Raw genomic sequence first — 13218 nt, 5'->3', positions numbered from 1 at the left:
AGGGCCACTGCAGAAATCCTTGGGAAGACCACTGTCACTGCCTCTCCAAAACCTGCTGAGGTCAAAGAGAATGAATCAAGAGCACCACAGAAGTTACTCAACAAGCTTCTTGTCCAGGCCTGAAGGTTTCTGCTGCTGCAATTTCAGAACCGGCAAAGGTTTCAGAGCTCTGTCTCATAACAGCTGAAGGTGGAAAGCTTCCCCTCATGTGTGCATTGAAGGTTCCTCCCATGATGGTGTTAAGATTCAAAAAAGCTTCCAGCCAATGCCACCTCAGTGTTTCCTGTCATAACCTCAGCCAGAGCTGATGTCACTCAACCTCCCTGGTCCCAGAGGTTCCTGCTAAAGCTGCTCTGGCCCTGGTGGTTTCTAACTTGACTACATTAGAAGATCCTCTTACAACTCCAGTCAACTCATCCATTTCTAGACTAGGTGTGCAGACAAGTACTACAAACCACAAATGTAGAGTCTTTACTTCATACTAAAAGTCTCAGCAGGGTCATCAGGACAATGGCAAAAATATATAATGTCAAATGTGAAAAAAAAAAAACTAAAATAGGACTTGACTCAAAGCCTTACGCTTCATATTTCACTTCACAAATACATGACATTACAAATGAATGCACTTTTTTTAATCCAAAAAAGATGAACACAAAACAAAACACAAAAGTGACATTTAATATATAAATGAAGGATGTGTCATGTTCATTATATGAGAGCATGTCTGATATAGGAGTCATTTAATACACAGTGCACCAATGTACAGTATGCCATAACCATGATGTGTGATCTGTACGCTGACCATCAGCTAGAGGCGCATTCATTCACATTCATTTGATATTATAAATAGAGCCTCCAATCTCGTGCACTGCGAACTGAGTCAAATCACAGTCCGTCTTTGATGCCCAGCAGGTCTCTAAATTCTTGGTCATCATTATCCACTATAGTGCTGCGAACTGAAGACATTTGGGGAGAATCTGTAACTGCACAGAGAAGTGAAGTCTTACAGAAGGACATTTACAGTTTCGTGTATTAGAATAACATAAAAGGAGATGATATTCTCTCTACAATATATCAGTCGCAAAAACACTAAGGATAGCATTTACTTACTGTTTTCTGTGTTGATTGTCCTCACAGAGACAAGAGTGATGCTCTCTTTCTCACAGTTGCTAGTCATGTTGCTGGAATTAAAAATAGCTTTTATATTAAGTTAACTTTCAACAGGTATGTTATTTAAATGCAGTACATATTACATATACGATTTAATATATTTATATTAATTTGTTGTACTTGTTATTATATTATATTTCGTCATATTATATTCCTAAAATGCACATTTACATTTACAGTCATGAATTTACTCATTTATTAGTCCTCACCTGTCAGAAACCACAGAATCACAGTTTTTAATACCTATATATAAAAAAAAAAATTCCACAAAGCAAAACACATCAATTATATTGCACATTTGTAGCCGTGTGTGTCCAAAGCAGTTTGGATAGAAACCCACCCTCATGCTGTTTGGTATTTCTACACCTTCCCCTGAGGTTGATAGCAGTCACCAGGACAACCATGACAACAATTAAAATGAGTATAAGACTCATCACACCTGTAATTGCAGACAGGAAATATTTCAGCACCAGAAATAATGTGTATCATTAGATTACATCGTTACGAAACCTACCAAAGGCCAGCAAAGTGAGACCGCTGTCTGGTGCCTGTGAAGGTGTTGCTGTCTCCTCTGACATGTTGATGTTTGAATTAGCGGTTGTCTTTGGGGGAAGAGAAACATCCACTGCGCATGGAGCAAACACGTGAAATAGTGTTTTAATGCCTTCTCAGATGATAAATGCTTGTCTGTACTGCACAGCGTGACCACGACACAGCTCAAAATGTTTTCATACATTTGAGGTATGCAAAAAAATACAAACTCATCTACATCTTGGATTGTCTGAGGGTCAGTACATTTTAGTTAATTGTCATTTTTGCGTGAATCATTCTTTTATTAGCAGTTAAATAATGATTATTACCTGTTGTGTTATGCATTAGGCTGGATCCATCAGTACTGTCTGAGCAAACAGAGGCACAGGTTACATTACTGTCAGCCACTTCCACTGATTGTGATCCTCAAAACTATTCTTGAACGATTTATAAAACCTGTTATTTTGGCCGCTAGGGTTGAGGTGGAATTTAAAGTTGTGTAGGATTTTGGTGTGGTGAACATGGAGCTGGTGATGGTAGGCTGTCCTGTAATGCACAATTTTATTAATACATTTCAGAATTTGACTTAGTAGACAAGCAAGATAAACCATCAACCTGATGTTGAAGTAAGGAAACTGACTTGTAAAATAGAAAAATAATGAAAAATCTTCCCCCGATGTATTCCCCCACTATGGGAATTAACATTTACTCACCTAGAAGGCCTATAAGGTTTAGTTTTTTATATATATATTTTTTTTATCTGAACAGACTTTTAGCATTAGAAATGTAGCATTACATAACTCACGAATGCCATCAGAATGACAGTTAAAACAGCAGATAAAAACATCACAATAATTCTCTAAAGACTCCAGACCATCAGTTAATGTCTAGCATTTTTAGAAACAAATCCATCATTAAGGCATATTTTGTTTAAAAATGCCATTCTGTAATCCATAATAATGCACCCTCCAATGAAAAAGAATGTGCCGTGTTATCTTCTCATATCAGAGCCGGCCCAAGGCATAAGAGAGCTAAGTGGCTGCTAAGGGCCCTGTGGCCAGCAGAGGGCCCCCAAGAATAGCCTACATGAAATTACATTTTATTTTATTTTATTTATTTGACTTGTGATGTATTACATCAATTTGCAATGGTAATTATACGAAATCTGTACATATCATTATATCATTTCCATGTCATTCTGTGTCTTTTTTCTCAGCTTGTATTTCTCTGACTCAGCGCAAGCCAAAGTGTGGCACGTCAAAGGGTTAAATCAAGTGCGTTTTGGGGGGGAGGGGGGACAAATTCAACATTTCGTATTTCTAAATTAACTATGGTTGTTCTCGTTATTTCTACTGAACTCTTTCGGTAAGGACAAAACGTGCGACTATTGTTGCTTTTGAGAAACAATCAGATCAGACCTCAGTTAATTAGCATAGCATAGTTCATGTTTGAACATCAAAACATCAGCAAAAAGTCATTTCAATGTAATATAACATTTTACTTGATTAAAGTTTTTGTCTTTTTCGTAAAAGTAACTTTCTTGGGTATAAACTTTTGTTTTTCGTTTCATGTGTACTACTTATGGATTATTTTGATGTCTTTATCAGCTGTTTGGGCTCTCATTCTGACGGCACCCAATGACTGCAGAGGATCCGTTGGTGAGCAAGTGATGCATCGGTAAATTTCAACTATTTGGTCAGATGAAGAAACAAAATCTACTTCATCCTGGATGGCATGAGGGTGAGTACATTTCAGCATTTTTTTATTTTTGGGTTAACTATTCTTATATCAGCGTGCAATGATTACTACCTGATGTGGTATGCGAAGAAAGGCTGGATCCAACAGTACTGCCTGAGCAAACAAAGGTAAGCATTACATTTTTTGTGTGTTACACAGTGTATTTAAATCAACTGAAATTATATTTGTGCCTTACCTGTGTGGTTAGAAGGTACCGGAGCTTCTGTTGTGATCGCAGTTTTTGAGGTGCCATTGGTCGTGCCATTCTCATGCTGAGATGACGCAGTGTAGGTCACTGTTTCTTTAGTTTGGCCTTCTAAAATAAAAAAATTAAAAAATACTGCTATATGTGCTGAAGCATTCCATTTATTGTTTCATGTGTAATTAATGGCAAATAAAGTTACACCATTACAGATATATTTAAGATGACAGTTATCAATTGTAAAAATGACGTGCAATGTAATAGAAATACCCACCAACAGGCAACGGAGACAAAGTTGTGTTTGGAGGTACCGAAGTTTGTATGTTTGTATCATTTCCTGTGTAAGTTGCATAGAGAAAAAGATCTGAGAGGCTGTTTAGAAGACTGTACATCTAAAGTGGCCACAAAAAGTATTTGGTCGCTAAAGGCAGACTTTTGGGAGCCACCATATGTAGTGACTATATCAATTTAAGACAGAAAACATGTCTGATAACTTTGAGACACTTTTTTCCATATGTACTGTTTAACATTTATCCCATTTTTACGATATGCTTTATATATAAAACTGTCTTCTGATTGACTTACCTGCCAAGATTATGGATAAAGATGCAAACAGGGGAATGAGAAGAAAAAAGAGCAGCTCCATGTCTCAATCCAAATGGCTTTTCACTCTCATCCAGCTGCACAGGACAGGTCGTACGTGTCCCAGATAGCAGGAAATAATTACAGCACTTGCGTGTAAAAAATTAAAAAACAAAGCCGAAAAACTATGGAAATGTTCTTGAGCGAGTGAATTTGGTTGAAGCATTAACCAGTATGCCCAAATCTGTTTCCTGCTGGATATAATAGTAACACACGAGGGAGTGCACATAGTATTACAAAGCCCTGCTGAGAAGCATGCGTTTGGGTGTGTGTCAGTGGACGCCAAGCTCTGGTTTGAGGGAGAAGTGGCTACGGCCCCCTGAGCTTCCTGTGGAAGAATAGCAGGAAACAGGTGGGATGCCCTCATGGAAAAAAGCCCTCATTGACTGAGCCTTTGAAACTTAGAAGTTCATAATAAAACCTCATACAAACTGCAGTCTTTGCCTTTTTTACATTAATGTTACATGGCATTTTCATCCTTGATTATTAATTAAGCAGCTGTTGAATAGTCAGTTTAATGTTCTTGAAAGAGAAAAATAATTTGCAGTCCAACATTGAAAGGGAAAAGACATTATTAGTTCATGCATATTTTATTCAAGAGTAAAAAAAGTGATTTGTCCCATAGGGCATGCTTACAATATGTGTTTTCATTTAGGAAGTCAAATGCGAAAACTTAGTTCCAGAGAAAATTACAAGAAAAATAGTCACAAATCCATAAAATTCCTCCTTTGAAATAAACCACGTCTGGACCAAACAAGGATCAGAAAACAGTGGAAATGAAATAACCGTAAGCTTAATTGTAAGAATAATAAGAATCATCAAGAATCATAATGATAATATAGTTTCCTCTTCAAAGTGAGACACTGAATTTTCCTCGTGTCCAATTAGTTTACATTTGAATAAACCATGCGATCATGCTTTGGCAGCCTGAATGTTGCTTTTCACTGAGTAATATGTTCATTCACACTACTGAACAACTTCTGTACACCAACTGAACAGAGAGAACGAAACGGAAAGAAAGAACGAAAGATGACGAAAAAACACCTCGGAAAGAGCGTCAGTGGCTGTACAGCGAAACTATACAAAAAAAACAAAACAAAAAAAAAACATAATAAAATGATATCGATGAAAAAGAAAAGAAATTAAACAAAAGATTACAAAATCATATATATTTATAGAGATATAAAAACAAACTAGACCTTTACAAATATAATTTGAAGGGAAATAATTCAAGTCTACTATATTGAAACACATCACAATTATAATTTCACATATCAATAAGGAACTTAATTGCATGCACTGATGCGTTCAGTACCATAGATGCTGTTAAAAATCATTGTCCTCGACCATTGTTAATAACCGTATATTTAAATATATTTATATATATATTTATATATATATAATATTTATTTGACTTGCGAAATGTACTATGTGCATTCTCTCTCTTGAGATACAGGCAAGTGAGAAACAATCAGGAAGGTGGCGCCAAAGTCGAGCTCCAACTGCGGTTTTCCTCCGTCCGAACGGTTGCTTTGATCGAGAGTCTACGGCAGACAAGCATCACCGCTCTTCTCCTCAACTGCTTCGTGGCATCTTACCGAAAACCAAATCGAGAAATAAAAACCCCCAGGTAAGATTGCATCGTAAGTAATAAAATGTACAGGATTTGTCGTTAAATGTCCTTTCTTACAAACATTTTTCGTTTTTTGTCATTTCAAATTTGTATATTTATTAATACTAGTAGCAAAACATCGTCAACAGTGAGATCATTTCATTATGAGATGGGATCATGAAGAAAAACTCGCAATCAAAAGAGGAAAAAAGTGTGCATGGATCCGGTACGGGCTCGTCACCCGCACCGATGAACTGGATGGATCAGGCTTAAGAGAGAGTTCCTAATCCCCGCCCACTTGGCATGTGGGCGGAGCCGGAAAGGAACTTAGACCGCCCTCTCTCTGATAAAGACACTTTCAGCCCTTCACAGGCAGATCACCCCCCACCCCTCCTTCCCATTCGACACTCCCAAAAAAGGCAGAAACTTGCCGTCGGCAAGGTATCCGCTTTCGGAAATTGCAAGCGGCAAACTGACAGCAAGAAAACAGTCTGCCTCTTTTCAGTGAAACGTTAAAGATATTTTGGTTCTCTAATTGGACATTGGAGCAGGGAGGGATGTGTAGGTGATGTCATTAGGTGTTTGTTGGAAGCAGGAGGCCTTAAATCACGGGTTTGGCGTTGTCCTGCCATGCGTCGTGGCGGTGGCATGGACTCAGGTGCAGGTGAGTGGGCAGCCGTTTCATCACTGGACGTTACTGTTGTCGTCAGTGCCGTTGGTCTCGGACATGTTCATCTTGCCCATGGAGTGGCCCACGTGGTTGACTCCATCCTTGCGGGGCGGCATGCGCTCATTGATGCGGTCCAGACCTTTAGCCTCTTCAAAGCTGCTGATCTTGTGCTGTGGAGAGAAGCCACGGATGGCTGCAGAGAGACGGGAAAAAGCCCACAATGAACAACTAGACATTAATTTCTCATCAGCTTCCTGTAACAATATATGTAAGTAATGCTACAAGGCCTGTAATTTCTCTTTATTAGAATCTAAACTTATAAACTGTGATATAAGATATGTGTGTGTGTGTGTATATATATATATATACACACACATACAAATAGATGTATATATACAAAAAAATATAAATGCAACACTTTTGTTTTTGCCACCATTTTTTCATCAGCTGAACACAAAGATCTAGGACTTTTTCTACGTACACAAAAAGCCTATTTCTCTCAACTATTGTTTAAAAATCTATCTAAATCTAATAGATAGTGCTAGTTAGTCTGCTAGTTAGCACTTCTTCTTTCCATCTCACCGGTGTGGCATATCAAGATGCTGATTAGACAGCACGATTATTGAACAGGTTGTTATTAGGCTGGCCACAATAAAAGGCCACTCTAAAATGTGCAGTTTTATCACAGCACAATGCCACAGCTGTCACAAGTTTTGAGGAAGCGCGCAATTGGCATGCTGACTGCAGGAATGTCCACCAGACATGTCGCCTGTAAACTGAATGTTAATTTCTCTACCACAAGCCGTCTCCAAAGGCGTTTCAGTGAAATTGTCAGTCCTCGCAACTGCAGAACCACGTGTAACCACACCAGGCCAGGACATCCAAATCCAGCATCTTCACCTCCGAGACCAGCCACCCGGACAGCTGCTGCAACAATCGGTTTGCATAACAAAAAAATGTATGCACAAACTGTCAGAAAGCGTCTCAGGAAAGCTCATCGTCATGCTCGTCTTCCTCATTGGGGTCTCAACCTGACTGCAGTTCATCGGCGTAACCGTCTTGAGTGGGCAAACGCTCACATTCAATGGCGTCTGGCACTTTGGAGAGGTGTTCTCTTCACAGATGAATCCCGGTTTTCACTGTACATGGCAGATGGCAGACAGCGTGTATGGCATCGTGTGGGTGAGCAGTTTGCTGATGTCAACTCTGTGGATTGAGTACCCCATGGTAGCTGTGAGGTTATGGTATGGGTAGACATATGTTATGGATTTTATTGATGGCCTTTTGAATGTACAGAGATACCGTGAAAGATCCTGAGGCCCATTGTTGTGCCATTCATCCAAGACCATCACCTCACGTTGCAGCAAGGTAATGTTCTTGCATGTCACCTATTGAGCATGTTTGGGATTCTCTGGATCGGCGTATTCGACAGCATGGTCCAGCCGATATCCAGCAAATTTGCACAGTCTTTGAAGAGTAGTGAACCAAATTTCCACAGGCCGCAATCAACAACCTGATCAACTCAATGCAAATGGTGGTCACACCAGATGCTGACTGATTTTCAGACCCCCCCAATACAGCAAAACTGCACATTTTAGAGTGGCCTTTTATTCTGGACAGCCCAAGGCAATGTGCAATAATCATGTTGTCTAATCAGCATCTTGATTTGCCACAGCTGTGAGGTGGACAGATTATCTCGGCAAAGGAGAAGTGCTCATTAACACTTATTAACAATATGTGAGAGTAATAGGCCTTTTGTGTACATAGAAAAAGTCTTTGAAACTGTGTATATTTATTATGTAAGTATAAATGCAAACACATGTACACACATATATATATTTAAGAATGTTATGTTTACATATTAAATATTTATATAAAATATAAGCATATATACATGTATAAATGTAAATATTTAAAATATTTTATATATATATATATATATATATATATATATATATATATATATATATATATATATATATATATATATTATACATACATAATAAATATACAAAGTTCACATACATACATTAATCATTTGACAGCACTTTTGGGGTCAGTATGATTTTGAAATCAAACAAGAATACTTTAATTCTGCTTGTATACAGTGCCCACAAAATGATAACACAAGTGTTTCGAATATTTAGAAGAAATGTAATCAGCATATTAGAATAATTTCTGAAGAATTATGCAATGCTGAAGACTGGAATAATGATTGCAATTATTTAAAATTGCAATTCTATTTTTCAGTATTACAGTTTTTATCATATTTTTGATCAAACAAATGCATTCTTGGTGAGCGTAAGAGATTTCTTTAAAAGCCATTTAAAAAAATCTTGCATACCCAAACTTTAAATGGTATTGTATAGCTTGATTATTCAAAATAATCTATGGAAGACTAATAAAACGAAAATGAAACAAAGGAACCAGTAATCAGTTTATTAAACAATTAAAATCTAAACGTAAAAATAAAACTTGAAAAAAAAAGTAAACTTTAAATCGTATCAAAATGGAAAATAAACATTTAAAATGTAAACATTCATATTTAAAAACTTAAGTGTAACAATAAAATAATGCATTAAAGAAATAGTTGAAGTAGTTCCAAACCTGTAAGAATTTCTTTGTTGTGCCGAAAATAAAGGAATATATTTTGAAAAAAGTTTGTGAGTAAATGATGACAAAATTTTCATTTTTGGGTGAACTATTACTTGAATAAATTATTAAAAAAATTGACAAGTTAAAATTATTATTTAATATAGTTTTAATCCATTTATTAAAATGAAAATGATTATATATAGCACCATATACTATAATTATACATAGCACATTTTACTATATAAAATATAATAAATAATTAGTTTGCTAACATTTTAATAAAATGATACTTTAAGAATTCATTATTAAACAACTTTAATGCCATTGGTCAGTTTCACTTCCTAATCCATTTGCCAACTACTTTTTTATATTTATTTTTATCCGAATGGAATAAATGCCAGTGAACCTCGAACTGAATTTTACACAACACACCAGCCTTAGAGGATCCTCTGAAATGAAAAGCTTTAGGCCATTTCAGAGAAAACAAATAAATGTCAAGATAACAACCAAAAGACCGAAAATATAGAATTCACCCCACCCTACCTGCTATTTTAAGTATTTTATTTTTTATATATATATACAGTGAAAGTAGAAACCAGTGTCCAAACCCCTTGAGTCCATCCATGTGTGTATCACTGAGGTGAGCTGGTCTCAGAAAGCGAGAGGTTGCAGAAGAGGAACACACTCTGGTTGGCTGAGAGTTCCTGATTGGGGTTAATCACATGCTATGCCCACACTAGAACCATGAGGGCCAGAGGAAAAGCAGCGCCCGACAGAACATATCCAAAAATCATGCCTCCAGTTTAGATGCTACCTCAAACCATCATGCAAATAATAAAAGGCATGTTCCCTTAATGTCACCACTCCAAAAGGGCACGGCAAATATCTGGTTAAATTACAGTTGCTGCAAAAACCCACTCAAAACTCTTGGCCAAAACATTTTTTTCTGTAAAAATAGCATCTTGTGATGCCATTGTTACATAATGGCTGTGTCTACAACTCAAAAACATTGCACTAGCAGGCAATATATAGAGGTAAGAAGGGATCAAGGCAAATCTGAATATGATGATACTAAAATGCTTTCATCTGTTTGTTTTCTGAAGCCATCATACATTTCGATGGCTTCCTGCATGCATTTAAAGTATTGTAACCATTGCAGAGCTCAACAACATGGATGACTGACCTGGGGTCAGTGAGAATGTAAAAAAAAAACTTTAAACAGTACATTTGATATGTTGAGCAAAGCATTCTTTAAAGCTCACTTAAATTCGTTTTTTGGGATCATTTGATCTTATGTTTTGATCCCTAAAATCCATGTTTAGTCATTGACTGACCAGATAAAAATGCAGATGTTATGTGTTTCTGACACAGCCATAGTGTTAACAATTAAGCAATCCAGACTATGACAGATTACGTGAAAACTATTTGAACTGTTTCCAGACATGTGCAGTGCCCTTTCGTAGAAATCTGTGACTTCCTGGTCTTGTTGCTCTTCTCTAATGTAGTGTGTTAGTTGGTTAGAGCAGTCAACTTCAGAATGTGGTAACCCTGGCGGAAAATCCTTCATACGACCATAGATGCGTTTTAAAATGTGGTACCAACTGGCATGTCCCATGTTGAATAAGAAACAAACCAGATTCCAAACCATCCACCTTTTTTCCAAAACTCATCTACCATCGTATGTTGGATTATGCCCAGATACATGTCCTGGAATTACCTTCTCCGTCTTCTTCCGTCTCGATGGCTTCAATGGCTTCGATGGTTGCTGGAGGGAGAGGAGGGAGTGTGTTATACCTGAACAAGCCATGCAACAGCAGTAACGCACAGGCAGCAGTTGTGCACAAGCAGCGACGGGTGCCGGGACACATGCACGCCAACCAGACTATGGACCACAGACTCAGACAATCCCCTCAACCATTCGCACTTTGCAAGAGACTTCTCCTGCTTTCCACGCTTCCTGCTCTCTAGACAGCCTACGGGCCTCTCAGAAACTCATTCTCACCCCAGTTTACCACTGACGGGTAAACCGACCCACTAATGTGTCCATGCTTTGGGGGAACTAAAAGAGCAGCACCCCAAAGCTTGGAGTTGTCAGAGGATACAGAAAGAGACAGATGGAGAGACAGGTGGAAGGGACAGGGACAGACATAACAGAGATAGTAGAAGAGGAAATCAAAAGAAGCAAGAGAGAGAAAGGAGAAGGAGAAGACAGAGGGAGACAAGAACCAAGAGAGGAACATTGCCAGTACTGGACCGTGTGCTCACCACTCTGTAGAGTCTGCTTGCCTCCAGAAAGCACCCCGCTGGGGAGCATCCCGGTAGGGGTCAGACCCTTCAGGGTCAACACATTCTCACTCTCCTCTCTGCAAAGACAGCACAGGACCATCAGAAATGATAAAATACGCATTACTGATATTACACTGCCATTCAAAAGCTTGCAGCTTGTACATTTTTGGGGTGTTTTGGAAAATGCTTAGCAGGGCTCGTTTATTATATTGCAAAAATACCTTTTGAAATTCTTTCTTTAAAAGGTAGTTTTGTGTTGCACTGAATATCAGTCATATCTTGCTTTTAAGAAGCCTCTCCTCTATCTATCTATCTGATAAGCAAACGTCTCATAAGCATGTGACCCAGCTGACCGCAGACTGAATGACTCAGCTGGAGGAAGCCCCATTTGTACCTGAGCACAGAGAACATCTTGGCCATCTTCCCAATGGCACGGATCTTGTTCCTAATCACCTCTTTCCGAGCAGCTGCTGCATTGGCTGTGGGCGGAAAGAAAAAACCAAGCAGTCTCAGTCAGTCTCAGTGTAACCAGAGGCTAAAAACCCCCAGAAACTTTTATTTTCTTACAGAAGTCATGTGTATTGTGTTGGCGGCAGTGTTGGGAGTAACTAACCTAAAGAAGCGACTCTACTAACTATTTTTTCAAACTATTTTTTTTCTAACTACAAGCTACTTTTTCACACATCGCTATACTGTATAAAGATTCATTCCCACAAACCCTCATTGTTTTTTTGAGTCAGAAATATTGCTTCTGTTAAACTAAACAATATTGTTAAAAAGTTGATTATAGCTTGTAGTTTACTATTCTAAGTAGCTTGTAACTTGAAAAACTTTGGTTTTTAACTAGTCTCTGCAATACTGGTACAGTAGTTAAGTCAGCGGCAAGCAAAGTCAAGTGCTAAGATGAAACTTAAGGGCTATTACAAGAACAGTATCACAAGAGTGCTACTTAACAGAAAATATACTGGAAGAACTATGAGTCATAATTCAGGATGTACCTGACGTCAAAGAAAAGGCCCTTTCTGTCGAGAAATCATAATCATGTTTCATGCTGGGGAACTCATAAATTACGTTCATCTTCCACATGCAATATAAAGGACAGAGTGGAACAAACGAGTTAAGATGTCTCACCGTCAAAGATCTCGTCTCCATCATTCATCAACTCATCATCAGAACAGATGCTTAACACATTTACCAGCATCTCCGTCACTGCAGGCAAAACAACAACACTCAGTCACAACATATCAAAACAACATTCAATTGAAGGTATTGGACATTTGCAAAAGCTTTTTGGTCATTTTGTCACTTAAGGAAAATTATAGAAGATAGTTAAGTGTTTTTCATAGTCAAGTATTGGGTTGAATGAAGGTCTTATGGATTTGGAATGACATTGTAATCACACACACACACACACACACACACACACACACACACACACACATATATATATATATATATATATATATATATATATATATATATATATATATATATATAAATATTAGTGCTGTCAAAAATAGGCGCATTAACTCTATTAAATAGATTTTTTCTAGTTTAATGTCGTTAAAAGTAGTTAACATAGTTAAATCAGGGATAGGGCTAGCATTGGCCACCCAACTCACAACTTCTGCTTCTGTCTCTTTTTGACAAAAATCTAATTTTTTTTTACGTGCAGAATTTTTTTATGACCACATCAAACAGGACACTTTTCAGACCACTTTGCCCCAGCGCTAGGCACGAGTCCAAACTAACAGGTGACGAGGAGCTTCAGTA

The 13218-nt window shown here is 37.8% G+C and overlaps 2 protein-coding genes across 3 annotated transcripts in view; both read right to left on the bottom strand.

Annotated features, from left to right (window-relative positions):
• Positions 1-482: 482 nt before the first annotated feature.
• On the bottom strand, positions 483-4563 carry ecscr (endothelial cell surface expressed chemotaxis and apoptosis regulator). The gene is made up of 11 exons (XM_043220926.1): positions 4226-4563; positions 3915-3977; positions 3635-3754; positions 3511-3552; positions 2158-2247; positions 2031-2069; positions 1685-1795; positions 1511-1609; positions 1380-1413; positions 1111-1181; positions 483-983 (listed from the first exon to the last, which is right to left on the bottom strand). The coding sequence occupies exons 1-11, from the start codon at positions 4284-4286 to the stop codon at positions 886-888; spliced, it is 828 nt and encodes a 275-aa protein (XP_043076861.1). The 5' UTR covers positions 4287-4563; the 3' UTR covers positions 483-885.
• Positions 4564-4856: 293 nt separating this feature from the next.
• The window catches only part of ppp3ca (protein phosphatase 3, catalytic subunit, alpha isozyme), a 43575-nt gene continuing 35213 nt past the window's right edge, over positions 4857-13218 (bottom strand). Inside the window, exons 10-14 of one of the 2 annotated variants that reach the window (XM_043221933.1) lie at positions 12577-12654; positions 11840-11924; positions 11425-11522; positions 10877-10924; positions 4857-6757 (exon numbers count right to left, since the gene is read on the bottom strand). In XM_043221933.1, the coding sequence (XP_043077868.1) occupies positions 6579-6757; positions 10877-10924; positions 11425-11522; positions 11840-11924; positions 12577-12654 (488 nt within the window). In that variant the 3' untranslated portion in view covers positions 4857-6578. The remainder of the gene's footprint in view (positions 6758-10876; positions 10925-11424; positions 11523-11839; positions 11925-12576; positions 12655-13218) is intronic. The other variant, XM_043221934.1, reaches the window with a different exon arrangement.

The sequence above is a fragment of the Puntigrus tetrazona genome, chromosome 21, assembly GCF_018831695.1.
Source record: "Puntigrus tetrazona isolate hp1 chromosome 21, ASM1883169v1, whole genome shotgun sequence".
Classification (NCBI taxonomy): Eukaryota; Metazoa; Chordata; class Actinopteri; order Cypriniformes; family Cyprinidae; genus Puntigrus; species Puntigrus tetrazona.
Note: the sequence above shows the minus strand (reverse complement) of the source record. Positions and strands in the feature narration are given on the sequence as shown.

Coding starts and splice junctions, on each gene's coding strand:
- ecscr (XM_043220926.1), bottom strand. CDS start 4,286: ATGGAGCTGCTCTTTTTTCTTCTCATTCCCCTGTTTGCATCTTTATCC. Junction 3,978..4,225: donor TTTATCCATAATCTTGGCAG/GTAAGTCAATCA, acceptor CAACTTACACAG/GAAATGATACAAACATACAA. Junction 984..1,110: donor GACAATCAACACAGAAAACA/GTAAGTAAATGC, acceptor TTCTCTGTGCAG/TTACAGATTCTCCCCAAATG.